The sequence below is a fragment of the Syngnathus acus genome, chromosome 15, assembly GCF_901709675.1.
Source record: "Syngnathus acus chromosome 15, fSynAcu1.2, whole genome shotgun sequence".
In the NCBI taxonomy this organism is placed as follows: Eukaryota; Metazoa; Chordata; class Actinopteri; order Syngnathiformes; family Syngnathidae; genus Syngnathus; species Syngnathus acus.
The window spans coordinates 5,117,581-5,144,032 of record NC_051100.1 but is presented as its reverse complement, the minus strand read 5'-3'; the positions used below and the strand labels follow the sequence as shown (position 1 = coordinate 5,144,032).

Below are 26,452 nucleotides of genomic sequence, written 5' to 3'. Positions count from 1 at the left end.
AGTTTAGGCATGAACAGGTCGATTTTTTTTTTTAATTCACGCCCATGCAGGCACTTTTTTTTTTCTACTGCACCTTTCTTAATAGCTTAAACGTATGTAATGGTTATTATTCATTATTTCCTCCTTGCCGCGTGTTAATGAGATGACTGACCCACTGCTCTTAAATTTCCTGTAGATGCTTCGCCGCCCACTGTTGCAGAAGCCGCGTGGGCAATGAGGCAGTGAGCTGAGCACCACCAACCACTCCTCCCCCCACGCACCTCGCAGCCGTTCCGCCCAGCAGCTCTTGCAGCCACTTGGAGCCTGAACGCACCGCAGCGCACCGCACCGCTGGATCCACGGATACGCACGACTCGGAGCGGCGGCCAGGCGGGACACGCGCGCTGGTTGCTTTTCATTCTATCTTTTTTTTTTAATTATAATAGTTCCACAGTGTGTGAATTGCCTTTGCATGCATCAACTTTCACTTATGGTTGATGAAGATGGGCTCAAGTTGTGGTTTGTCACGGGGAAACGGCGCGTCGCTGCTGCTGCTGTTGCTGTGGATGCTGCTGAGAGGTAAGAATCAGCATTTCTACTTTTTTCTTCCAAGATGGAAAAAGTTAGGTGCTTATTTAAAAAAGTACTTGAAACATGTAACATTTGGTTTAAAACTGGACTTATAGTTACAAATAAATATTACAAATGGAATTGCTCTTTTTCAGCCATAGGTTCCAGAATCTTATATGGATATTTTTCTTTTCTTTTTTTATTCTTCTGCATGTTTGAAATGAACGGTTCAATCAATTAACCAATCAACTAAAAAAATGATTGTTTTGCCTTTAATATAGTATGCTGTCTTTTTTTTTGCTTCATTTATAAAGTGGCCTAGTGTACATATGTCATGTTATGTGAGGTATGGCATGTTGGTGGTGAATACAGGCATATATCATAATATCATAATCCCATTCACAATCCCACAGCCCAACTGGAGCGACATGGTTGCTCCTAGCGCTCTATATTTAAAGTCGGGCTCATAGCTCAGGAGCGTGGACATCTTTGTGGGACTGCAAAGTATATTCTGTGAATAAAAAGTAGACATGCTTTAGTAGTGAGGAGGGGGATTTTGACGTTTCTCACTGACTGTGTCCAAGTGCTTAGTCCATAAAGACCTGCTTGGAAGAGTTTGGTGTGAAACAACATTTTTGAGATATTCTAGAATGGAGATTGTAAGGCAGGCCAACATTCCAAACTGTAGTTCAAGTTGAACTCCCACAGACACATTCGGCCATCTTGTAAAACGTGTTCCCGTAGGAGGAAGCTGTCATAGATTCAAAGAAGAGAGCAACTCCATTGTTTTTATTTTATGATGTAGAAAATTGTGCAGAATGGCTTCATCAGAGGTCATTCAATGGAGATGCTTTTTCATTTCTGCAAAAAATGGCGCGACCGGTAATCACACGAGAGAACCTCGCATGGCCGTTAAAATGATTCATGATCATTTTTAAGGTGTCATGGCTGTATGTAATGTCCTCTGATTATTTGTCATGTTGACAGCAGCTTTATGGCGTTCTCGGGGGCACACAAAGGCTGATTGATGTTCGTTTGCGTCACATATCCTGTGTATTTGTTGCTCCGGATTGGCTTGACATGTATACCAGAAGGCATTTTCGTCATTGTTTTGGTTTGAGTGAGAAAGTGAAGGGTAATTAAGGTGGGTGCTGAAAAACACCCAATATGATCTCCTCGAATGGCAACAATGGAGCGAAAGAGGAAAGGAGGTGAGCAGCAGGCAGGTGCACGGCAGCTGCTCACATCTTCCGGGCAAACAGCGCCTCTTTGTTTTCCTTGGCAAAATATTGTTTGAACACAACGCTCAGTTTGTTATCAGTTGTTGAAATGACGCATCGCATTGATTTCATTGTTCCCTCAAGCCCTCAATGAAAACGACACCATCTTCCTTGTCGAAGCTCCCCGTGTAATATAGCTCAATTAAAAAAAAAATTAAAACAAACATATTTTTGTTATTAGATTTCCCCTTTTTCAGAACAATACCAGTATGAGTACTCGATACCAAGAGTAAAATCATTTTCAAGACCTTTTTTTTATTTCTGACTAAAGGCAGAACAGTCTTTCTGCATTAGAGAATTAAAAAATGAAAAAAAACCCTCAAACCACTTTCTCTGAGTTTAGGATTCCTTTGTAATACATTTTGACAAGTGCAAAATTAAACTAATGACATCCTGAGTTTTCATATTTCTTCAAAATGACAAAGTAAAATCAATTTAAAATGTAAATAAATAAATATGTGCAAAATCAATTGGGTTCAACTGTTAACTTAAGCACAACATGATGACGTTGGAAAATCAGGTTGGGTGATATGGCAGAAAATATTCTCATGATATTAGCATGTCATATCAGCTGATTACAATCATTATTGAATTTGCTTACCTGTTCAATATAAGAAAAACTACTAAATGGACAAAAAAATCCAATATAATAAAACGTATAACTTATATAAGTATTTGTGTTTAATGTGCAAATGGAATGAGAGGGAAAGAAAATCAAGCGAGCCTTATTTGTGAGTGCGGTTCACATCCTCTCCACTCCAGGTTGTTTGTTACTGATTGGTGAAGTGTTTCTTGCTGAGGTAATGAATCTGAGGAAATGGGAAATTAAAGCTAAGTGGTTAATAGCAGCCGCAGCTTACACCTTCAGGTAAAGGAGGGTTAAAGATCTAAAAACTCCTCAAAGCACTTTTGCTGCATCAAGAACTTTCTTAAAATTGTAACTAGCTAATGATTAGTCTTAATGGTTTTCTTGACTAATAATTGATTTTGTTGTAGATACGCAAACTCCACGGCGTTCTTCTTCTGAATCCTTTTTAGCGGACAGTCGAATGTCATCCATCAATTCCCCCACACATGTTCTCACATAAAAGCATCGAGCCGTTTATTTTCCACCGTGACCGTGTTTCCGTACCTTTGACCCTCTTTGCCCTTTGGTAACCAAGTGGTAACCTCCAGCAATGTGTTGTCCATCCCTGAGGAGGCCTCAACCACAACCTCCCCTCAAATCTCCTCCCACCGTTTTTCATCAGCATCTTTCTCCTTTAGCAGCACCAAAGCAATAAATCTCATTTGGTGCATGCTGCTATTTGATTTAGCTCCTTATTACATTACATGATTTAGTAAAGCTTCTGTTTTGTGTTGCCAATACGGAAGCGTCATTAATCTTGTCAATTTGTCTCTGTTGTTGTCACTGCACTTCTTTCAATACAATTTGAAAACATGATGTAGAAGTTGAGCGTGTCTTTTCCATATATCAGCATACGTGAGGTCTTTATTAGGTGTTCATTTTTTTCTGGACTTTCGCTTAAATTGTTTGATGGATCGAGAGCTTCTTCCTTACAAATTTAGTTGGTTGATGGTTTAGAAAATGGCTCTTTGTATTCTGATTTGGGATTTTTCTTTAGGTGCTAATAAAAATAAAAATAATTTCACACCGTCTCAAGAAAAATAAATCAAAATATACATGCAGCTATAATCTGTTGGAAGTAGTGTCTATGTTCCTGCATGGAGGCTTCCCCGGCACTCTGCGTGATCCTTTAGTCAGTTATGGGTCATGCTTCCTCCTCATGCATGGTTAGAATATAATTTGTTGCGATGAAACGACAAGGAGACGTTGACTGAGATTTTGCCCTTTGGGAATTTGGCCCTTTTGTTTCACATAGAATCTTGACAAGTTATTTTCCAGTTCCACACTATTTGCAGCTAGGAGTGAAACAAAGAATTTGTGGGCTATTTGATCCAGATTGAAGGAATAATCGAAAATTCTTATTTGATGGCATTTTATCAGCAATTTTTTTGATTAGTTCCTACCAAAAAAGCAAGCAAATGAATTGATGTCAAATTGTAATGAAATCATTATCATTTGTAATTTCTATTTTGGTGTGTACATTTGAGTCAAGCCCATTGTCTAATCACTGCTGCTGTGATGAGATGTTTTCTCAAAGCAGGATAATGACGCCAAGTCAACATCATTCTTGCTCCCCACCGACAGACCCCTGGGAGTTCTTAAAACTTAATTTGTACTTTCATCTAACCCCTAAGGAGATGTTCTATTAGATTTGTTGATGACTGATGAACATGCTCCATTGGCTCTTGTGCTCTTCTCTTCTCTTTGAGCTAATTGGATTACTTGATGGCGTAATGGGTTATTATGTTAAGGTATGCAGCAAAGCCAAACTACCTGATTAGCTTTTGTCTGGAAAGTGATCAGATATATCATAATGCTCGCCCCGGTTACAGGAAATGACTTTATTCCCTCACTAACACCTTATTGCTTTGAAAGCACGCGCTTGATTTAATAAAGGTTGAGCTTCTAGTGTGATATGATGAAACAACACTGCATATTGGGGTAGGAGGGACTTTTAAAATATTATGATCAATAACAGCTTTCATGGGTGGAATTATATATCTCAACATGGAACGTTTTAGCTAATTGAATCCAGGCAGTCCCATTTAATGTTGCCTAATAATAAGTGGTGTTGATGGTTTTGGTGTAATTGTTTATTTTATTCAGCCGGATAATCGATTGTAACGGATTTGTCGTGTGCGGTGGGTGAGATGATTTTCCACGTGCCGCCATCAGTCTCATCAAGTGAAAAATAATCAGCAGCACTGTTGATTAGTACGGTTATTGATTGCTCTGCTGCTTTTCCAATGAGTCGTTTCCAAGGACACCTCGAGCATTTTGACCTTGGCAAACAATGGCCTCTGTGCTCACACAAAGCAAGCGGGACGAGTGAGGATTTGGAAAACGTATGGGACTCTTAATATTATTTCCTTGAGATGTTTGTGCACTGAGCATGAGCTCATTGCTGGTAAATCTCTGAGTCGAAGCGCGCATTGAGCTAATTGAGTTCCCGTCTAGGACAACAGAAAGGGCGTCCCCACCCTAGCAGCACCTCTAGACACACTTTGGGTTTGCGACGCATCTCGTAGATATTATGATGAGCTTCTGTCGCCTTTGTCCTTCCGCGGATAATATACGAAGCAAAATGGACACGCGAGTCGTTATTACTTTCTGGAATCACAACAAGGTCAAGCAAAGAGTGTGTTGTCATTGTGGTTGTTTTTTTGTCTTTTTTTTGTGTAGCCACTCAGAGGTAGAAAATAGCTATTATAAAAATGGGCTGCAAGAGGCCTCTTGTTCAAACACGAGATTGCCTGCAAAATTACACACCTACTTTTCGAGCGATTGTGCAGCTCGGCGTCTGCTTTTGTAACGATGAAGGTTGTAAAGGTTCATCTTATGATGGCGGTATCTACTTTGATATGAAAGGCTAATCCTGTTCCAGGGATAATTTACTGTGATATTTCAATTCTTGGAAGAGCATTTTTTTTTTTTTTTGCTCTGTTATGTATTATAAACTCTAACTCAAATGTCACTTTTGTAGCATTTCAGGGGAGGAGGTATAATGAGTCATCATGTTTTTATAAAGCAGAGATATTATTTGTCCTGAGAGGTCAGCTTGATCCAGTCAATTAAGTCTGATTACTTGGTTTCCATTGGCTTCAGTCCTGGAGAGAAATTGAATTTTGACTGAGATGAACAAGTTGCGTTGCCACGGTGGCATCCAGCCAGAATTTGCTTGTATGTTTTGCTCCCATCTGGTTAGCAACTGGGATCTTCTAGTCTAGTCTAAAGCAGATTCAAGCTAATGTGATTTTTGTTTTTGTTTTTTTATGACTAGAAATAATTCATTCTTAGGCAATATTGCAATTTGCTGATTTATGAGAATGATTTATCCATTTTGCAATGTGACAAGCAAGGGTCTCTCTTACTAAAATAAAACAGTGCCCTCTAGAGGCTATAATCTAATTAGCAGACAACAAATTTAAGAATGTTTTTTAAACTGCTTTTTTTTTCAATGATTTTGTCTTGTCAAGGTTAAACATTTTAGTTCATTAAAAATATTTCCACTCTCATTTATTGCATACAAAATGATGAAAAATTTATTTTAGTAGGCTCATGTGCATTTACTAGGATGTATTAAATTGTTTTCCCTTTATCCTTTATTTTGGCAGTGACTGAAAAAAAAAATCTAAAGACATAAAATTAAATTAAATTGTTAGAGCTCATCCCACGGGAGGGACAAACAAGAGGACTTCTTTTTTTCTTTTTTTTCTTCCAGGAACACTTTCAACAAAAAATGGTCGCAACCACCCTGAGTGAATCACAATCTTTCAGGAAGGAACATTTTATCCATCAATCCAGCCTCCTGTCATCTAAGTCCCGTGAAATTAAATCAATGTCTGAAACCAGAGCTGAGGCCTGAATTGCACCAACAGAAATAGAAAATCTAGTTTTGCTGTCTGCTAATGACATTAGCGCGCTCCCTAAATGGTCGCCCACTGTCGTCAAAGGGGATCATAGCAGGGATGTAATTACAGGACCGACACTCGCATCTCAATTTTCTTGTAAAACATATAGCTCATTATGGATTAGCCTTACAAGCACAAAATACCACTCTCTCCCTTCCTCTGGCAAGTAATGATTCATTTCTCCTCTGTATCATGTGATCTGGCGTAATTAAACATCTCAAGGTGAATACAAGGACGATCGGAAACCGCACGATTATCGACCGCATGAGAAATTCATTAAAAGAGCTGCCTAAGTGTCATTTGAGCCCTCCTTTCAATTTCCGCTAACTGAATGGGGGGGGGGGGGGTATTGGGGTCACTGCTGATGATGTGTGTGTGTGTGTGTGTGTCTTCTAACCGGACTATTATCATTGTGTGTTTTATTTAACTAGGAGCTAAAGGATTGTACTTCCCTCAGAATGAGTACAAGGAGACCATTTATCTTGGCCAGGCAGCAGGGAGCCGGGTCCTCCAAGTCCACGCCATGCTGGACAGCGAGTCCGAGAAGCCGCACTTCTACCTGTGCTGGTCCAGCTCGCTCAAGCGGCCCGTCTACAGCTCCTGGTTTAACATGGATACAAACACGGGAGTGCTGTCCTTGAACAAAACCCTGGATGAGAATGACTTTGCCATGCTATGTGAGTGCCGCTGTCAGGCATCCTGGACGTTAAGATTCAATTAGATTGCCGACTCTCCTCCCATACTGATAAAGGAGTTCCATCGTCAGGAAGAGGTCTGTTGGAGATTAAAATGCCTGCTTGTCTCTTGTGTCTTTGCATCAGATAAACCTTCGTGGTCTGTGAAGAAGCTGCCTCTGTCTGTTATGGCGCTACCCAAGTTCACCAAGAGGTCCTGGTGCATCACGAGAAATAACCCTCGGATCATCCTGGACTTTGTAAATGCCACCATGCCACAATGTGCACAGACTGATTTGAAAGAGTTATGCTTCCCGCACCGAGACATCTCCAAACCACACATCATGGAGAACAGATTCCCCGGGCCCGTGATGCAGCTGCGACGACTCACCAGACTCAACGTGTGCCCCAACTTTACCATCTCTTACTCTGTGGAATCAGGTTAGAGCATTGGTGTCAAACCTAAGGCTCGGGGGCCAGATACGGCCCGTCACATCATTTTACGCGGCCCGCAAAGACAAATTGTGCATCGACTTCATGTGTCAATACTGAAATTGCAAATTGTCTTCATTTTGAAAAAAATAGAGCTTTTTATTACCATGTTTTAAAATATTTGAACAGTTTTTACTGATCTGTGATATCAAAACTTATAAATAATAGTCTTGTTATGTTCTTGTTCAAATAGAGACACCCGCTCCCTTCGCTGTGAATCAGAACACCTCTGAGATGGTCGTGACGGCTCCTTTAGACCGAGAAGAGAGTGAACGTTACAGACTCCTGCTGGTTTGCACAGTTATTTCCGAGGCCGCCATCACCACCCTGGACACTCCTCTGGATGTTTTTGTCAACGACGAGGACGATAACGCGCCATACGTGAACTTAACCGACACGGCGGAGATCGTCATCAGTTTCAATCGGACTAAAGTGAGAAAACAAAAGACAAGATTTGAGATTTTATGAGTAGGAATGCGGATTCATTGCATTTGTCTTTTTCCAGGGTGGCACTTACGGCACATTGTCAGTTTTTGACAGGGACTTGACCTCCATCTATTCTACAGACCAGAGTCACAATAGGTATGTTGAGACCTTGCTCAACACGGACCCATGGACGAGAGAAACATTTGATGTAAAACGCAGCTTCAGTGAAAAGAAAGCAGCTCATAATGGAGTCAGAGAAACCATTCATAACTACGGTCAGTAATCTCAAGTGAGCGTCGTCTCTTTAAGAATAGAAATGAAAATATTGTGTCTGTTTTTTTTAGACCTGATCCTGAAGAGGAACCTGCTTGTGACGGAGAATCGCAGTGTGCAGCTGGACTACCTGGTCAACGACACCACCTACCCTGGTCTGGAGGGAACTGTGTCACTTCACTTCAACGTCACCATCTTACCGGTCCACATCCGCTTTGAGAACTTCACGCATATCTTCACGCTCACCCGGAGAGCTTCCATTTATGCTCAGGTACTCAAATTCAACTGTTGCTACTTTTGGGGTACAATCCGGAATGGATCAAATCAAATCCTCCCTCTTTTCAGGTTGGGAGAGTCTGCGTGGAAAACTGCCAGCAGTTTGATGGCTTCAGTGTCACATACCAGCTCAAGGTTCCCGATAAGAACATCTCTGCTGACGAACTGTCCTGCTATGCGGCCATAAGTATCGCCCAGGCGCCTGACGAAATGTGGGGACTCCTCTACGTCAACGACTCGGAGTCTCTACGAAGAGCCGAGTGCCAGGATCTGCAGTACATCGTTGTAGCTCAGGCGGCCAACGCACAAGGGGAAGTCAGCGCTGAGATCCGAATCATTCTGGATGCTGAAGGTGGAATACGAATGCAAAAAAATGGTTTATCGACATAATCGTGACATTTCATCTTTCCTTCCCATTCATTTAAAATGAAGTTTATGTTGCTCCTCTTCCCAGTACATTTAGTAAAGTATTATTGTCTGTTGTGCCTTTTTTCAAGTCGTGAACCAGGAGAGTCAGCAGCTCGTGTCCTGCGCGGAAAACAGACGTCGAGGAGACTGTGAGTCCACCAGAGGCCTGGGGGCGACGACGGGGAGATGCCAGTGGAGGCAAGGCACTGAAAAAGGTCATTTGAAAAGTACACATGCAGTAGTTTAAAAAAAAAAAAAAAAAACTGTAGCCAAACATCCAGTGCGCAATTTGATTATTATTCCAGGAATTGCTGAAAACTACTCGACCTGCTCCCCAGACCTGCGCACATGTCCAGATAGCTTTTGTGACGCTATCGAAAGCAAAGATACATCAATATGCCCGCAAGACTGTACGAGTAAGTTCTGATATCTCTCTTTTTTTTTTTTTAAAGAGTCATGATGGCAGATTGTTGCTTTTGCAATGTTGACTACATGCATGTGTGTGGCTGTGAAGAGGAAACTGTCACAGGAGGTCATGAACTTGGTCTAAGAAATGGCATCCAGGCTGGCTACGGGACATGTTACTGCTTGACGGAAAGATGCTTCTGTGAAAAAGACGATATTGAGGGTGAGTTGTCACATCTGTGTTGATATTGAGGTTTTGAGAGGACTAGGCTATTCATAATAAATAAATAAATTAATTAATTAATTAATTAAGTAGCTGAATGAAGATGTTTTTTTTTTTTCGTGCAACAATTTGACGAAATTCCACACCATTTTCTTTTCCTTTTTTAGTACTCTATTGGTGCTTCAATGCATCTGTGTCCTTGGTCTCATCTTTTGCCCTTGCAGCAAAAGAAAATAGTTTATCCATACCAGATGATTTTCATATTTTGTGGATTTGGACATTCCTTCGAGTGACTGCAATCACACAGTTGAAATGTTTTCCCTTTTTTTTTCGCAGCACACAAAATATTATCCTGCTTGATCTCAGTACTAAATTTCGACTGTCCCTCACCCGCAGAGGGGCTCTGCGACGACATGTGCAAGACGGTCATCGCCACCATTCTGCTCCTCTCCTTCATCGTTTCCATCCTCCTTTCATCCTACTTCATCCACCGCTACCACAAGAAGTCACCCAAGGCCCCAATAGCGTCCGCTGAGATGACTTTCCGCCGGCCGGCCCAGGCTTACCCCATCAGCTTCCCCGCTAACAACCTACGAAGAGGCTCGCAGGAATCCATCGAGACCGACACCTTTAAAATACCTGTGAGCAACACGTCAATTCAAACGTGATACATGTGAGACATCCTGTTTATTTTCCTTCAACAGGAGGATCCCAAATGGGAATTCCCTCGGAAGAACCTCGTGCTCGGCAAGACTTTGGGAGAGGGAGAGTTTGGGAAAGTCGTCAAAGCGACGGCATTCAGGTTGAAAGGAAAAGCAGGTTACACTACCGTGGCTGTGAAAATGCTGAAAGGTAAGACCTCGGCCTCACCTGTCATCATGACAAGTAAAAATAAAATGAATATTATTTGTCTACTGATCTCTAATTCTTCTCACCCAACAAATACGGATTTGTACGTGGACCTAATGTCGTGGCTCATTTGTCGTGATAGAAAACGCCTCCCATAGTGAGCTCCGGGACCTGTTGTCAGAATTCACTTTACTCAAGCAAGTGAACCACCCTCACGTCATTAAGATGTACGGAGCGTGCAGCCAAGATGGTAGGACCTCAGCAGAGTTCCTCAGTCACAGCCGCTGTGGTGCATGGAGTGTGAAGACTGTGTTCCTCTGAATAGGTCCATTATACCTGATCGTGGAATATGCCAAGTTTGGGTCACTTCGCAACTTCCTTCGCGAGAGCCGGAAAGTTGGCCCGAGTTTCATGGGAATGGACGCCAACCGAAACTCCAGCTATTTGGAGAACCCAGACGACAGGGCGCTGACCATGGGTGACCTGATCTCCTTTGCATGGCAGATATCCAGAGGCATGCAGTATTTAGCTGAAATGAAGGTTGGACTTTTTGTGGTATCTTCATGATATGTTATGATTATGTGTTATAAGATTTTTTTTTTTTTTGGTTGGGGGGGGTCAAACAGCTTGTTCACAGGGACCTGGCAGCACGAAATGTCCTCGTAGCAGAGGGAAGGAAGATGAAAATCTCAGACTTCGGCCTCTCCAGAGATGTTTATGAGGAGGACTCTTATGTTAAGAGAAGCAAGGTGAAGATGAAAATAACAACTTTAAACATAACCTTTGAATTTACTCCAAAATCTCGTGGCTTTTTTTGAAGGGTCGGATACCTGTTAAATGGATGGCGATAGAGTCCCTGTTTGATCACATTTACACGACCCAAAGTGACGTGTGAGTACAGTCATCATCTTGAAGTTGATGCTTCATTATCGAAGCTATTATGCTGACTCGGTGTTGACTAAGATGTTTCTCCTTTCTTCCCAGCTGGTCCTTTGGTGTGCTCTTATGGGAAATTGTGACATTAGGAGGTAATCCATACCCGGGCATTGCACCCGAGCGCCTCTTTAACCTGTTGAAGACTGGATACAGGATGGAGAGACCGGAGAACTGCTCCGAAGAAATGTGAGCCCTCGTCTTTGTAATTTGACAACATCTCCGAATCAAATAATATTCATCCAAGCAATTTTGAAAAACAAAAAAATCCTCTGCAGGTATAACCTCATGGGCCGATGCTGGAAACAAGAATCGGACAAGAGGCCGACCTTCTCCGACATCAGCAAAGAACTGGAAAAGATGATGGTTAAAAGTCGGGTATGGTGAAAAGCAAATCTGCTTCATTTTTATTTTAGTCAACAAGGACTTCACATCATATCAATATCCTTTTCTCAACCCAATTCCTCGTTTGACATGCACAAACTTGGCCAATAAAGATTCAGATTCTGATTAGCACTGCCGTTCTTAAAGGGGCAGTGCGCTTTAAGAAAAAAGAAACTCCGCCCACCCACCTCATCCAATCAGCTTAATCACACCTTGATCTGCTTTTGTCAGGATTATCTGGACTTGGCAGCGTCCACGCCTGCTGACGCCCTGCTGTACGATGACGCACTCTCTGAAGAGGACACACCACTTGTGGACTGTAATAACGCCCCTATCCCTCGAACCCTCCCCTCCACATGGATTGAAAACAAGCTCTATGGTAGAATTTCCCATGCATTTACTCGATTTTAGAAGCAAGGGCAAACGGGCTCTCGAGTTATGTTTTGGCTTTCTATAGGCAAGTGTGAGTGACTGTGATCTGGGCATGCCTTTTTGCTGATTCTTCCCGACCATTTCATCGTAAATTACAAAAGCTCAGTGAAATACTATCTGTTGTCTTGCATTTCTTTTTTTTTTTGATTTGGACCTGCTTCTAATGTACAGGAAAATTGACCAAAAATTATGTAAATACTGACATCATTTTAATTTATACAACAAACACCATTCCCCCCTTCATTACCATTTTATTTGTATGTTACTTTTTAAAAATATATATATATTTTTGGTCATAAAGTCCTCCTTTTGTTGTGACATTTGAAACAGGTCCTCGCTGAATCAATCACAACTTGTGGTTTGATTTTCAGATTGTCTTTCAATTTTCCTCACTTTTTTCCATGTCTATTAATCGATTCCATAATGGAGAAACAGTAAGGCTTTTGAGTGCAACTCTTTGGTGATGTCACTCAGATAAAAATACAGAATGTACAGGTTGCAAATGCAATATTAACAGATGCCTTGATACGTTACAAAGAAATAGCCATGAAGCCATAACAGACACGTCTGTCAGCTTTTTTATTTTTTATTCTCTCACCCTCTCCAGCCTGGCCACTGCAGAGTTTGATTTAAAAGCCTTGCTGTCTGCACGCTGCTTATCTTTCATTGAGTGCAGAAAAATGATGTGTTCTCATTTTTAGGCATGTCATACCCGAACTGGCCCGAGAAGAGCCCGGTACCGCTCAACAGACATGATGCCACTAATCCAGTCTTTACAAGATATGCCAATGATAGTGTTTATGCAAACTGGATGGCTTTGCCTTCACCCGCAAAAACCGTGGACAAGCTTGATAGCTAGATGTGACAAGACAAATCCACATTGTAGAAAAGATGTGTTGGTAGATGTGTATATTTCTATAAGACTGTATATATATACAATTTGATGCTAAAGTTGGTTCCCTTTTATTTCTGTTGCACGGGTACTAAAACTGGGATCTTCTGGGGTTTTTTTGCCGTGAAACTTGCTGGATCAAAGTAGGCCATGTTTTATTCAGCTCTTGTGTATATTAATTATTACCTCACAGTCATGTCAGCCACGTTGTATCACTGCATGACTGTTGTACCAGATTGTACGTCAGCGTCTTTTAAGTGCCTGTGCCGCTTCGACAATAGCCTCCAAATGTTAGTGTGCTACTGTGAAGATATAAATGTTCCAGCCCAGGAATTAAAGGGGACACCTTTACCATCATCTGCTGTAGACAGCTGGAACTGCGTGGACAAGACGTTTTTACTTTGGAGGACTGCGCTCCTTAATGTGCCCAAAGACCAATTTTCTGTTTTCCCCACATGATGTTTCAGAAATATTTCCAAACAGGGGTGTAACTGACTTCTTATTTTTATTATGATTATTTTTTTTTAATGATATAAATGTCAGTAAATCAGTGCTACTTTTGTTTGATGACTTAATGCAAATTATGGCAAAATATGTAAACTGATGAGTGTTATCATTGCAATTTTTTATTTTGATTATGTTACAGTTAATAAACAATAAAAAATAAACATAATTCAGAGTGCTTTTTTTTTTAGACAAAGACCTTGAAAACCTTCTACTAAATATATTGCATGAAAACAACTCTAGAGCCTCTTACATTCTCCTGAATGCAGTTGGAGAACCATATTGTGATGCAATAGGTCACAATGCTCTCAATGGCCAAGCGGTAGAAGGTCACAATGCTGCTGGCAGTGTCCCAAGCGATATCAGGAAAATACAACCCCTGCTGTGATTTAATGATTAAATTGCCCCAAATAATTTGAAAAAATGTCAATATTTCCTTAATGAAATAGTATTGTTTGGCAGACCTCAGGACCAGGCCTCTCATTCAGTTAGGAGTGGGGTGATGTTTGTACTCTGTGACATCATGTTCTTTCTTGTATCTTGCCCCAGTTGTTGGAAGCAAGATGTCTGCCATAATAATATAGTATATGCCAGTGGTCCCCAACCCCTAACCCTACCCCTCACCTTTAGTATGGTTTTATGGGGCAGCACATGAGTAACTGTGTTGCAAATGTTTCCATGATAAAATATTTCAGGTCAAACCAGGATTTGAACTCAGGTCACTGGGGCAAGAGTCCAGAGTACTAACCACTATACCAGGGGTGGGCAATTCTGAGCTTTGAGGGCGGGTGTCCTGCATGTTTCCTATGTCAACCTGATTCAAATGGTCAGATAATTAGCAAGGTCTGCAGAAGCTGGATAACAATCCTGATCATTTGAATCAGGTGGGCTGCAGCAAGGAGACCTATAAAACATGCAGGACTGCCAGGACAATCGAGGGCACCTCCCTCCGACAGCTCTTCGCGTTGACATCCACTTTTTCATTGATTTTCATATTTTATGTGCATCCATTGTAGCCTGGTGATATTGAATCTGTGGTTCCTTCTCAAGGTTTCTCATTTTCTCCCTGGTAGTTTTTCCTTGCCCTTTTGGGAGCTTAAGATCAGGGGATGCTTTGAGAATAATTGTCAATTGTTTGTCTATGTGAAGCCCTTTGAGACTGCTTGTGATTTAGGGCTATACAAATAAACTTGACTTGACTTGACTTGACTAGGACACCGGCCCTCGAGGACCGGAATTTCCCACCCATTGCACTACACTATGGAACTCTCACCTAGATTGCTTGGAAGGTATGTATATGGTTTATGGAGCAGCTCACAAGCGAATAGCATATGGTACAGAATTCAGGAATACGTACTTCCTCCACACAACAGTATGTAGAATTAATTCCACACATTTTGTAATTCAAAACTGGCTGTTTCCTAAAGGGAAATTAATCATTCACAGGAATCCATTCAGAGAACTTTTATATTCTGTTGATCCTTGTCAGCAAATAATTAAAACAAAAGCGAAACAATATCAGTGCAGGACTCTCCTTGCATGAATGTATTTAGGTGCTTGGGCGGCAATTTAACTTGGTTATTTTTTTTGTTTTTGGAGCGATAAATATTTTGTTCTTAGGAGCGTCAACGTGTTTAGTGACGTGATTGAACTCTATTGGCTTGTGCGGACCGGAAGTAGATGCCGACCCACTCTTTTCTTTTTGCTCCGTGGCATTTTGCAACACAAGCTGCCTGTCGCTGTGCGCTTCGCTCCCAACCTCCTCCTTCAAGAGCAAACCGCGAAGGACACGGGCATGATGACGTGAGTAGTATTTGGGTTTGCACGACAAACCTTCCTTGCGGGACGTTTTAAAAACGGACAAATAACGGGAAACCGTAGAGATAACCCAATGTCGCTAAGCTAACAGCATAACCTGGTCGACTTCCGGTTTAGAGAGTTCAGAATAATTGTTGACAAAAATAATTGATAATTCAATTTGTCTTTTATAAACAGATCAACAGAGTTATTACAGCTTTTGATCTCACGCTGCCTCATGTTTAAAAAATATATTTACTTTTGTACAGTTAATGAATGACTTGACTGAAGCCCATCCATCATCCATTTTCTATAGTGCTTGTCCTTTATAAGGTGGAGCAGGTTACACCCTGGACTAGTCACAGCCATTGACAATTTCAAGTGTATAACTAACATGCATGTTTTTGGGATATGGGAAGAGCTCTCACTAATTGGAGAAAAGCCACACAAGTCTTAATGAAACATGGTCATCTCATTTGCTCTGTGTCGAAAGCCAGAATTTTCTTTAAGATATCATTATGTGGCTGCTTGTCAATCTCACAGTTCTGAGGTTTGGCGTTCCCTCCTCTGAGGATTTCGTAAATTATCGCCAAGTTTGTGCGATTGTATTTCTGCCTGCTTGCTCCCACATTCCAAAATTGCCCTGCAATTTGCTGGCAACCTGTTCATCATGGGAACTTAAAGTCAGGCCAATAGCCAAGAACTACTTGCAGCTTACATGAAAAAAATACTGACAATATAACTCAACTTTCAAAACTGTAATCTTAATATACTTTAAAAAAAAAATAAAAAATCAAGGACATTCAAGGTGATTGCATCATCAAGCTGTACATAAGAATTACAATGGTGAGCTCGTCTTGCACCCTGCTGCTTTTCATTGTAGCGGTGTGACTGATTTAAAAGCCAGGTAACGACCAAAGCTGTCAGGTTAGAAGAATTGCAGCACTGACCTTCAAGCCTAAAAAGTGAAAAGCCGAATTGAAAACTTCAATATAATGCACTTTCATAACTCCAAAAAATGAGACACGGCTCTTATTATATGATGCAGTTCTACTGCAAAGCTTGGTCATAATGTTGTGGCTCACTTATTTTGTTATCTCAGGATGAGTATTTTGCTTTTATTTATTTTTTAAACTAGTTATTTCACAGGAAGTAGCAGGACAGTTTTTTTTCTTGTTAATTTTGGAGCCTTGTGGTGCAGTTTGACTTATGTAACTGGCGTCAGCCTGTTTGTGTCTCATGTGGTAGGTGACATAAATCATCCTCTTTTAAATATATTCCCTCCAAACGCAACAAGAGATGTTCCTAAATGCATTTTTAACCCTGATTTCAAAAACGACTTTTCTTTGTTTACTGGCATATTAGTCTATTTATTTTTAAGTTTGTCATAAAAGCTTGTGTGATATGAATATGACATGAGTTAGAACTTTTAGCTATCGGGAAAAAAAAATCCAAGTGTTGCTAAACCTAATAATTAAATATTTATTATTGTCATTGTTAATTATTATTCGGATTCGGAATCAGCGGCAAAAAAAAATGCATCCAGCAGCATTTACTTGCATCTCAGATTAAAAAAAAAATTGTTGCCCAGTGACTGGCCCATGATGGTGAAGCACATTCTAATCACCATTTTTCTTTTCTCATCCGTAGGTGACAATCAGATGGATTCACATGGGGAATATTTTACCAAAAGATCCAAAAATTCCAGACCAAAATTAATTTTCCACCCATTTATTCTTAAAATGTCTTGCAAGAAAAGAAATTTAAAATGTCTCTTGTGCAATTGTGTCTAAAGTGATGTGAGGGAGGGAGGGGAAGGGAAGGGAAGGGAATGCCGACTGTTCAGCCGTTGCTTGTATGAGAGCGCGATGCCCAGACGGGGGTTGCTGCTCCACGGCCGGGTCCGCTGGCTCTTCCTGGGCCTCTTCCTTCTGCTGCTACTGCTGTTTTTAGCCTACCTGCTGGAGTGCACCCCTCAGGCCGACGTCAGCCTGGTCCTGCCCGGCATCGCCGGCGAACCCTACGGGAAGGAGTACTACCACGCCCTGCTGCAGGAGCAGGAAGAGCGCCACCTGAACCGTGCCGCCAGTCTGAAGCGGCAGATCGCTCAGCTCAAGCAGGAACTGCAGGAAATGAGCGAGAAGCTGAAACTCCTGCAGGACAAGAAGGAGCTCCCCGAGGCGCAGGGCTTAGCCGAGAACAAGGAGCAAGAGCCGGGAGATCTGCTGGACTACCTGCACTCTCAGATCGATAAGGCCGAGGTCAACGCGGGGGCCCGCCTGCCCAGCGAGTACGCTCTGGTGCCTTTTGAGAGCTTCACCTCATCCAAGGTGTACCAGCTGGAGATGGGACTGACGCGACACCCAGAGGAGAAACCCGTTCGCAAAGATCGCCGAGACGAACTGGTGGAGGTCATCGAAGCGGCGCTGGAAATAATCAACAACCCCGACGAGGAGGACGGCGTGGAGGATGACGTGCCCGTGCATAGGCAAGCCTACAAAGAGGGCCACTTTGTGGAAGGTATGTTGGAGTGAGGAAAAGAAAACTGTTCAATATGGGCGCCGCCTGTGATACTCAAACAAATGTTTCCAATTTGGCCCTCTTGTGTGCCATGTGCAAATCTGTGTTCCAGTTGCTGTATTTTTTTTTTCCTCAAATGCAAGCTCAGCACTTTTATTTGATGTTCCTTTCCAGGAATGCCGTTTTTAATCAAATAAACCTAAAAATGATGTCAAAATCTTTTGGGACAATATGATGATGATGATCATAGAACTTTATTCATCCCACAGCGGGGAAGATCATTATCATTTACAATGAATTCATTTGAGTTAAAACCGTGTTATTCATGCATGATTGGTTGGGATAAGCCATCGTTGGAATTCATGAAGAGACATGTCTCAGTCGGTTGAAGCAACTAAATGTTCCAGAATCCTGTGAAGGGAATAAATGCCAAGAAATGTTTGTCATGCAACCGCTGTTATTACGTAAGATACAAATAATAATTGGGAGATTTTGTACGATTGTCTGTCAGTCACATCCACACGCTAATTTCGTGCTATCCTCTCGTTCTGCGTTGGCAGGCATGTACCGGACCGAGCGGGACAAAGGCTCACTTTACGAGCTCTTCTTTGCGAAAAAGGAGTCCAACACCTTCCGCCACGTCACCCTCTTCAGGCCTTTTGGTCCACTGATGAAAGTCAGGAGCACCACCGTGGACGCATCCACAATGATTATCAACATCATTGTGCCACTGGCGGGCAGAGCAGAAACCTTTGTACAGTTCTTAGACAACTTCAGGTGAGAACATTTGTTTCCTGCTGACATGTGCTCGCTTGTAACACCGATTGCTCTTAGGGAGGTGTGTGTACGGCAGGACAAACGCATTCACCTCACAGTGGTTTATTTTGGCAAAGAGGGGCTCCAAGAGGTGAAGTCATCGCTGGAAACAATGTCAAGGTTTGTCCTTTTTTTTTTAAACTTACAATGAGCCATTGTCACGCACTTGAAACAATGTTGAATGTATCATTTGTTATTTTTTTGCCAGGGAAGAGAATTTTTCTAATTACACTCTGATCCCGGTGGATGAGGAGTTTTCCCGAGGGCGGGGTCTGGATATCGGAGCACGTGCTTGGAACAAAGGCGATGTTCTGATGTTTTTCTGCGATGTCGACATTCATTTCAATTTGGACTTCCTGAATACGTGTCGTCTCCACGCAGAACCAAGTATGCATTTTCATTTGAATCATTCTGTAATATTTGAAAGTGAACTTTTATTTTTATTTTTTTTACAGACAAGAAGGTCTTCTATCCAGTCGTGTTTAGTCTGTACAATCCTGCCATAGTTTATGGAAATTCGGAGCTGGCTCCACCTGTTGAACTTCAGCTGGTAAGACCTTTTGATTGATGGCTAAATGTAGTTTCATCTTTAGTGACACAAAATATATTTTATTATATTATAAATGTCTGTTTGAAATAGGTCCACAAGAAGGATGCTGGTTTTTGGAGAGATTTTGGCTTTGGTATGACGTGTCAGTATCGTTCGGATTTCTTAAGTATTGGTAAGGGAAGATCTTTCATGTATTCATTATTGATTTTGTCCAGAATTAATCGTTTTGCCTCTCTTAGGGGGTTTCGATCTTGAAGTGAAAGGCTGGGGTGTCGAAGACGTCCACTTGTACAGGAAGTATCTTCGGAGCGAACTCATAGTGGTCCGGACGCCGGTGTCCAGTCTCTTTCACCTGTGGCACGAGAAGCAGTGCGCCGACGAGCTGACTCCGGAACAGTACCGCATGTGCATCCAGTCCAAAGCCATGAACGAGGCCTCCCACTCCTACCTGGGAATGTTGGTGTTCCGGGAGGAGATCGAGGCTCATCTCCGCAAACAGGCCTTCAAGCCGCAGAACAAAGCGGAAGACTGAGCATCGACCCGTGTCCATTGTGAGATGCTGACATTAACAATGAACAGCTGTAGACAAATGAATGTACAAAAAAAAAAAAAGAGCGGATGATCGTGTCGCTGCTTACCCTGCTGCATTTTGTAATAATTTTTACCCCAAAAGTCATTCAGCTCGCAGGTATTATCGACCTTTGACTTGCTGTGAAATGGACCCCACCTCACTGCTGCTGCTGAGCTACCCGTCAAGTGTCACCTCGTCCAATACATTTCAGCCGTTTCTTAAAAGTGAAATTCCACTTTTTTTTAATCGATTTGGCAAATGGCGGATAAATCAAATTGTAATATTAATTGTGCAGCAGTATTCAGTTAGTATTGTATTTATGAGTTGTTTAATAAAAGGGACCTTTTTTTATTGTCCGTGACAATCGGTCACTGTCTTAATAGAAAAGCATGTTAATGTGATTGTTGAAGGCGCAAAGATCTAATGTGAGCATGCAAACCTAATATTGCGTCTGAAGGTACCTGAATTTTTATTTTCTTTGTTTCCTTTGTTGTTTTTGCCCTGTGCGGCTGGTTTATTGCCGCTATTTATTCCCAGTAATGGTACATTCATGTAAATACTTTACAATATGTCTTTAATCCATGTGAATTATTATTTTTTTAAACTATGTTGTGATGTTTTAACTCTTGCAGACTCCTTTAATTTTATTCCAGACTAGTCAGATGACAGAGACATGAAGTCAACCAAGAAGGGGCAGGTGGGTAGTCATTTTACTCTCACAATGATGTGTGATCTTCATGAATGTTACTGCAACTTTATGTAGTTGTTTCATTTAGTTAATAGATATTGTCTTCCGCTCAGCCAAACACCTGAACACAAAGAAATGTGAAAGAAAATGATTTATTGGTCAATTTTCCCATTGGATTCATTCATTCAGGCTTCATTTCAATAACTGCTGCTACATCTTCATTCCTGTCCATTGTCATTTTATCTGTTACATTTCTTTTCTTGTCCAGTTCTATAATTTATACTATAAAATGTTCTAATAAACTTGTCAACTCTTTAAAATCTACAATGGCATCGTTCACTTTTCTTAAGACAAATAATATAATCCATTTGTATTACACACATTTGCATACAACACGCATGGATAGCCAGTAAAAGAAATTACAAACAATCCAGAAAAATGGCATGAAATAAACCGACAACTGGCAAAGTCTTTCATGATGGGGGGGGGGCTTTATTGTGCTAATGTACCGTGTGTTCTGGTTGGACCCCCATGCTTTTGTAGATCTCCTTGAGGATGAGCAGAGCCGTGTCTTCAGATTGCCTACAAAACACAAATTCAATATTTATTATTACTTTTACTTATTAGATGGAAATTAGGGATAAAAATCAAGCAAGACTGTCGAATGAAAAAGTTTTGTACCAATAGCAAAGATGACTCTGGAGGGCGAACAGGTACTCATTAAAACTCTCAATGGGCTTCTCCTGCAGGACAAAGTCGATCCGATTGCCTCCATTCAGCATCCCGATTCTGACCTGAACCTCCTCTTCTTTTTGTGGTTCGGGGATCTCTGGGTTTTTTTGCTCTGAAACTGAAACGGAACATTGCCAAAAGCACATATCGAAATTGTATCTGTGAAAGAGAGACTCACAATCTTGTGCTCTTTTCTCCTGCTCTTCAATCTGATTGGCCACCATAGCCAACTCTGCCTGAAGTTGAGCAGACGAGGTGTGGGCGCGAGCAAATTCGTTGAGTGTCTGCCACGCGCTCTTCAACGAACTGATAAAACCATGCTTCAGGTCCGAGCCCATTCTGGAGAGACTCTCCTTCAGCTCTGAAACGCCGACATACATTCATATGCGAGGGCTCCAGGGACCTCAGCTACAGGATGTCACTATGAAATATCTATGCAAGCCATTCCTTCTCTTACCGAGATGCAGCCTTTTCCTTCCTTTGTGATGAGGTATCAAAAAAGGTTTCAATTCCAAGTCTGGTATTATCATGGGCTCAATCCTATATGCCACTGGGTCCAACTGAGACAAAGATGAGACAAATTTGTGACACGCTGGTGGACTCGTTTGGATCCACAATGAGGAGGAACCCCTACCGGATGATAAATATTGAAGAATCCTTTGCAGGTTGGCAGCTGATAGTTCTCTTCAATCTTCTCCAAGCCTCTGACAGTCAAGAACATGCCGATTGGAGAACCCAGAGCAAAGAAATTTGCTGGGCTGAAGTCGAGATTGTGGTAGACCACAGACACCTGCCAAGTAAAAAAATGGTAAGTATGCTCACGTTTCAAAAAGACAATCATCTTCATGTACCTGGCCAGTGCCAACTTCAAAGTAGTTGTAGTCCACGTGGATTGAAGAGACGCCCGCAGGCAGATTCTTCTCAGGACTTGTCTCAGCAGCTTGTACAGGCTCAACAACTTGACTGACCGCTTGAACCTCAGCTTTCTTCTCCTGAAGATGTACACAAAGTCAGACTTTAAAAAGAGTCACATTGTTCAGAAAATGAATTTGATAAACTTGCCTGTTTTGTCACTCTTTCTTTGACAAATCTAGCAATTTTCTTCCGAGGGCCGAGCGGAATTCCCATCTCCTTCAAGTCTTCGATTGTACACATGAGCTAAAAAAAAAAAAAAAGCACAGACACACAAATCAGTCAAGTCAAACCCACACTTTAAATCATGGGGAAAAAAAAAAAATCCACCAAAGTGTGTATGAAACATTTCAGAATAATCAGACCTTTAATTGTCACTTACAAAAGATTCAATATCAATTTTTTCCTCGTCAAAGGTGTTCTTGTACTCTGACAGGCCGAGATGTTCCAGCACAGCGGAAAGGTCCTCTAACTCCTCTTCTTTGAGCTCTTCCTCCACAGGCTGTGGAACTGGGGCTGCCACCTGGATTTCGGGGTCAAATTTTTTTAACCGCTTTGAAGCATACGAGGCTAGGATTATTGACGGCTCACTAACCTCGATGGATTGATAAATTTAAAAAAAAAAAGCCATTTACCTGCTTGGCTTCTCCGTTAACGGCGGGTACTGCAGGAGGGGTCATGTCAGTCTTTTGATTCGACAGCAAGTCAAAGAGAATAAGGGACCCTGCGGAGACAATATCAATTTTTATTTATATATATATATTAAAAAAAAAAGCATCCTATAGATTATCGATAAAAGGTTGAGGGTTTAACCCAAGCTGTGGCCAGCAACGGATATTGCTCCTTTGTAATCAGGGTTTCTCTCCATGAACAGTGCATGAAGTCGATTAATCTCAAAGGCAACTGTGTCCATGATGGTCTGGCAGTATGTAGGACTGTTGTAGAACAGCACATCTAACAAGGTCTCATTTGTAAAGTGACGTAATCTCCCAGTGCTGGGCAATGTGATTTTCTTGATTCTCCTGCAAAGAGGTTGGAGTAAAAATTTAAAATGTTTGCTTTTCCAAGCTAGCATATATGTGGAGATCTCCTCACCTGTCCACCCCTGTGGCATCTCCATGTAGAGCTGTGTGCCAATGGACAGGCAAGAACTCCACCCGACTGATGTCGTGATCATCCAAAGGTTTCTTAAAATGACTCTGCAGCAGCTTCAGCGACACGCTGCGGAAATCGTCCACTGAAAGTACAGTCAGTCATTTGTAGTTAGCAAACAAATGTGCGGACGATATTCCACATATACAGTGCTCAACATCAATAAAGTCTGAAGAGCAAGCTTTACAGTAAACACAAATTTTTTTTTTGAATTTGGACAATTATGAAAAATTGAAACCCTGTGATACAAGACAGCCAAGAAGCCGTTGACATTAAACTCACCACACTCAACCATGCTTCGAAACCTCAGGTCACACACGGGACCAATTCCATGAACCATGAACACAAGATGGTCCGCTTTGGCAAGCTCACCTGGAAAAGAAATCGAGAACACATTTGGCCTTTATCGAAGTGTCCTCCTATCTATTTATGTGTGGACATAGTAAGTTATGTCAAGAGGATCTTGTCTACCATCGGGGACTTGATCATGATCATCGTCAATCCCTCTCTTAACCACTCTGGGCCGACTCTGTCCTTCCGGGTTTGTGCTCCACTCATCGGGCATGGAGGAGGACTGGAACTGCACTATCACCTACAGACACATTGACAACAAAGCTTGGTGACTCGTCAAACAACACAAACATAACTGTGCTGTAAAGCAAATAATTATTGTTTTACAAATACTTTTCCAAGACCGTATTAGGCTTACCTTTGGATTATGCATGACAATGGTTTCACCAGATGGGAACTCCAGTTTGCGGTGCCACTGGTTGGTGGATACGGCCTTCTTATATTCGGCCTGCGGGAATAAAAATATGAAGGAAATTTACATCACACTGTGCTGAACATTGATTTTTAGTTAGCAGTAAAAAGACGTTTAATGACGAACCTCGAGTTTGTCGCTGAACTCCTCAGAGTAAGGGGTGAAGCGACTATCCGTGTCGCCTTTGTAAAACCAAGTGCAGCGGCGAACCTCCGAATCCTCCTCCTCCCAGTAAACAGCTGATCGCGTGCGGTCGTAGAGGTGCACATCAAACCGACCTCCGTCGGTGCGTACGATCACGTTTTCTGGGTCTGGCTGAACTACAAGGAATAAAACGATTTTTAAATCTTTACGCAAGTAAAAATTCACCGAATTACAATGAGTGATAATAAGGAACAACAAAAAACGTACCAGAGTTATACGTCTCCTCAAGCTGGAGGGAGTCAATGATACTGAAAGGAAGCCATACACTTTTGGATTCCACTAGCTTGCAGTAGAACCAGTGTGGCTGAATGGGCTCATATACATTATAGTTGTACTGCATCATGGGCCCAGCAGGCACCAGTGCACCAGTAGGATTGGCTGGGAGAGGTGGTGGTGGTGATGCCTGCATGTGAGTGGGAGGAGGCTAAGTGGAGGAGAAGAGGAAAATCACTTTTTCCATGCATAATAGTAACCTTCACAAATACAATTCAGCATAGATGAGGTTTACCTTTGTGATTGCGGGTCCCGACAGCGGGAATGATTGTGACCCTGAGGTGACCGAGTAGGGATTGTAGGGTGATGCGTGGGGTGTGTGGCTTGGCGGCAGGACTTCTGGAGCTGGAATATAGGGACTAGCTTTGCTGCTGGTGGCCGTGTGTCTATATGGATTATGACTCTGTGGTTGCATCTGTGGAGGTGGTGGGGTCATTGTACCGGGGGGAGGAGTGTGGCGGCCCATCGGGCTTTGAAATACCGTATTGGCGAAAACAGGAGGAGTCGTGTTCAACTGTGAATTTGGAGGCATCAGCGGGGCCATGTTAACACTGTTAGGAACAGACGCCGGGACGGCACACATGGGTGCTGTTGCTACTGCGGACGATGATGGTGGCGGGCATGATGTTTGGCCAATAGAAGCAAACGGGTCACTGCTGGTTACTGGGTTAGAGAAGTAGCTGAAGGTGGAAGGAGCTTGTGCGTTTCCAGAAGTCTGTCCCAAAAAGCTGTCTTCCTCGCCAACTTCAGTAGAATCCTCTGATGGATGCACATTTTAAAACATGAAATGGTTTATCCATGCACAAAACATTAATAATACATAATACTAGTCTATTACAGACAAATTAGGTTCTGTAAACAAACAAAACTAAACTACAAGAAATGCAATACTGCACCGTATATGAAAGGCAAAAACACTCGTCATGGAATCTCATTTCAACACAGTAAATACGTGAACGTAAGTGAGTAACGTTAACTGCATATATAAGTCAATGTCAATCTAGTTGAAATAAATTTTGACCACATGACATGGTTGCAAATTTGGGTTAACGTGTCAAACAAACAAAAAAACACAACAATATTTATCATGCTTGTCATTTGTGTTTTTCGGAAGAGTGAAATAAATGAGATGACATCTCATCAAGAAGTCTGCTAACTAATAAGCTTGTATGCTAACATTTCGGCTATCGGCATCTTACCTCCTGACAGCACCGCCGGATCGGAGGCTTGACTCACTGGTATAAAAGGCAAATTAAAGTTAAACTCCGGAGCCCCACTAAATAACAAATTTGCGCCGGGGTTAGGAACGTTATTGTTTTTTCTATCTGCCATTTTGCTCTCAATTACACGTAGCCACTACCGGGGTAGTATGCGCATGATGCGTTCCCGACAACTGGGAAGAAAGAAACTCAGTTCTACCAGATCAACTGTAGACTTGTATGAGATATACTAATACCAACTCAATGCTGTATTTTAATAATAGAACTGTATAAGTGGTTATTTTATGCCAGGGGATAAACCACCAACACCATCGCGTTTTAGTTTGCTGAATTCCGAATAAACCCAAACGCAGCACCCTCAAACGGATATCGCCTGCTATACGGATGTGATCTCACATCCCGTTTTTACTGCCGCCTGAAAGGGAAAAGAAGTACTGGCACGGTTGTAGTTCTGCCTTTTTCGTCATATAATCTATGTTGCGCGTAAATTTCTCGGGGTGGTGAAACTTTTGTCGATACAGAAACAGCCGAAACAAAACCTAACACGGAAGTTACAACTGTGCCACAATAGATCTGGGAGGTCTGAAAGTATAAAACAAACGCATCCCCGCATAGCCCTGTGACGTTTGTTTCCCGCCCTAGCTTCTTCTACCGTCCTGTCACAAGTAAATGCAAGTAACTATTGCGATCGCTAACTTTACTAGGTTTCATTCAT

At 41.9% G+C, this 26,452-nt stretch overlaps 3 protein-coding genes across 4 annotated transcripts; 2 read left to right on the top strand and 1 right to left on the bottom strand.

Moving 5' to 3' along the window:
* Positions 1 to 236: 236 nt before the first annotated feature.
* ret (ret proto-oncogene receptor tyrosine kinase) lies at positions 237 to 13,708 on the top strand. 2 transcript variants are annotated; one of them, XM_037271308.1, is made up of 20 exons: positions 238 to 558; positions 6,800 to 7,045; positions 7,190 to 7,483; positions 7,728 to 7,966; positions 8,040 to 8,235; positions 8,305 to 8,504; positions 8,579 to 8,861; positions 9,007 to 9,132; positions 9,223 to 9,333; positions 9,432 to 9,545; positions 9,942 to 10,186; positions 10,250 to 10,397; positions 10,537 to 10,644; positions 10,720 to 10,934; positions 11,021 to 11,143; positions 11,215 to 11,285; positions 11,379 to 11,516; positions 11,606 to 11,705; positions 11,943 to 12,090; positions 12,845 to 13,708. In XM_037271308.1, exons 1-20 carry the CDS (start codon positions 477 to 479, stop codon positions 13,000 to 13,002), a joined length of 3,345 nt encoding a protein of 1,114 aa, XP_037127203.1. In that variant the 5' UTR covers positions 238 to 476; the 3' UTR covers positions 13,003 to 13,708. The 2 variants fall into 2 exon arrangements, with proteins under 2 accessions (XP_037127204.1, XP_037127203.1); XM_037271309.1 differs by lacking the exon at positions 12,845 to 13,708 and having other exon boundaries at positions 237 to 558; positions 11,943 to 12,477.
* Positions 13,709 to 15,211: 1,503 nt separating this feature from the next.
* On the top strand, positions 15,212 to 20,805 carry csgalnact2 (chondroitin sulfate N-acetylgalactosaminyltransferase 2). Its single transcript, XM_037271403.1, has 8 exons — positions 15,212 to 15,342; positions 16,987 to 17,856; positions 18,417 to 18,633; positions 18,691 to 18,792; positions 18,881 to 19,059; positions 19,128 to 19,222; positions 19,313 to 19,394; positions 19,462 to 20,805. Exons 2-8 carry the CDS (start codon positions 17,205 to 17,207, stop codon positions 19,752 to 19,754), a joined length of 1,620 nt encoding a protein of 539 aa, XP_037127298.1. The 5' UTR covers positions 15,212 to 15,342; positions 16,987 to 17,204; the 3' UTR covers positions 19,755 to 20,805.
* LOC119134584 (SEC23 interacting protein) lies at positions 20,284 to 25,916 on the bottom strand. Its single transcript, XM_037271402.1, has 19 exons — positions 25,717 to 25,916; positions 24,753 to 25,276; positions 24,452 to 24,668; positions 24,167 to 24,360; positions 23,987 to 24,076; positions 23,749 to 23,869; positions 23,560 to 23,649; positions 23,221 to 23,362; positions 22,939 to 23,147; positions 22,761 to 22,849; positions 22,508 to 22,648; positions 22,276 to 22,371; positions 22,065 to 22,205; positions 21,848 to 22,003; positions 21,671 to 21,773; positions 21,392 to 21,574; positions 21,163 to 21,331; positions 20,991 to 21,063; positions 20,284 to 20,602 (listed from the first exon to the last, which is right to left on the bottom strand). The coding sequence occupies exons 1-19, from the start codon at positions 25,847 to 25,849 to the stop codon at positions 20,591 to 20,593; spliced, it is 2,883 nt and encodes a 960-aa protein (XP_037127297.1). The 5' UTR covers positions 25,850 to 25,916; the 3' UTR covers positions 20,284 to 20,590.
* Between the last annotated feature and the right edge of the window lie 536 nt (positions 25,917 to 26,452).

Coding starts and splice junctions, on each gene's coding strand:
- ret (XM_037271308.1), top strand. CDS start 477: ATGAAGATGGGCTCAAGTTGTGGTTTGTCACGGGGAAACGGCGCGTCG. Junction 9,334..9,431: donor ATGCCCGCAAGACTGTACGA/GTAAGTTCTGAT, acceptor GTGGCTGTGAAG/AGGAAACTGTCACAGGAGGT. Junction 10,935..11,020: donor AGTATTTAGCTGAAATGAAG/GTTGGACTTTTT, acceptor GGGGTCAAACAG/CTTGTTCACAGGGACCTGGC.
- csgalnact2 (XM_037271403.1), top strand. CDS start 17,205: ATGCCCAGACGGGGGTTGCTGCTCCACGGCCGGGTCCGCTGGCTCTTC. Junction 19,223..19,312: donor CACCTGTTGAACTTCAGCTG/GTAAGACCTTTT, acceptor TGTTTGAAATAG/GTCCACAAGAAGGATGCTGG. Junction 19,395..19,461: donor TTCGGATTTCTTAAGTATTG/GTAAGGGAAGAT, acceptor TGCCTCTCTTAG/GGGGTTTCGATCTTGAAGTG.
- LOC119134584 (XM_037271402.1), bottom strand. CDS start 25,849: ATGGCAGATAGAAAAAACAATAACGTTCCTAACCCCGGCGCAAATTTG. Junction 23,650..23,748: donor TCATGATCAAGTCCCCGATG/GTAGACAAGATC, acceptor TTTCTTTTCCAG/GTGAGCTTGCCAAAGCGGAC. Junction 22,372..22,507: donor AAATTGATATTGAATCTTTT/GTAAGTGACAAT, acceptor TTTTTTTTTTAG/CTCATGTGTACAATCGAAGA.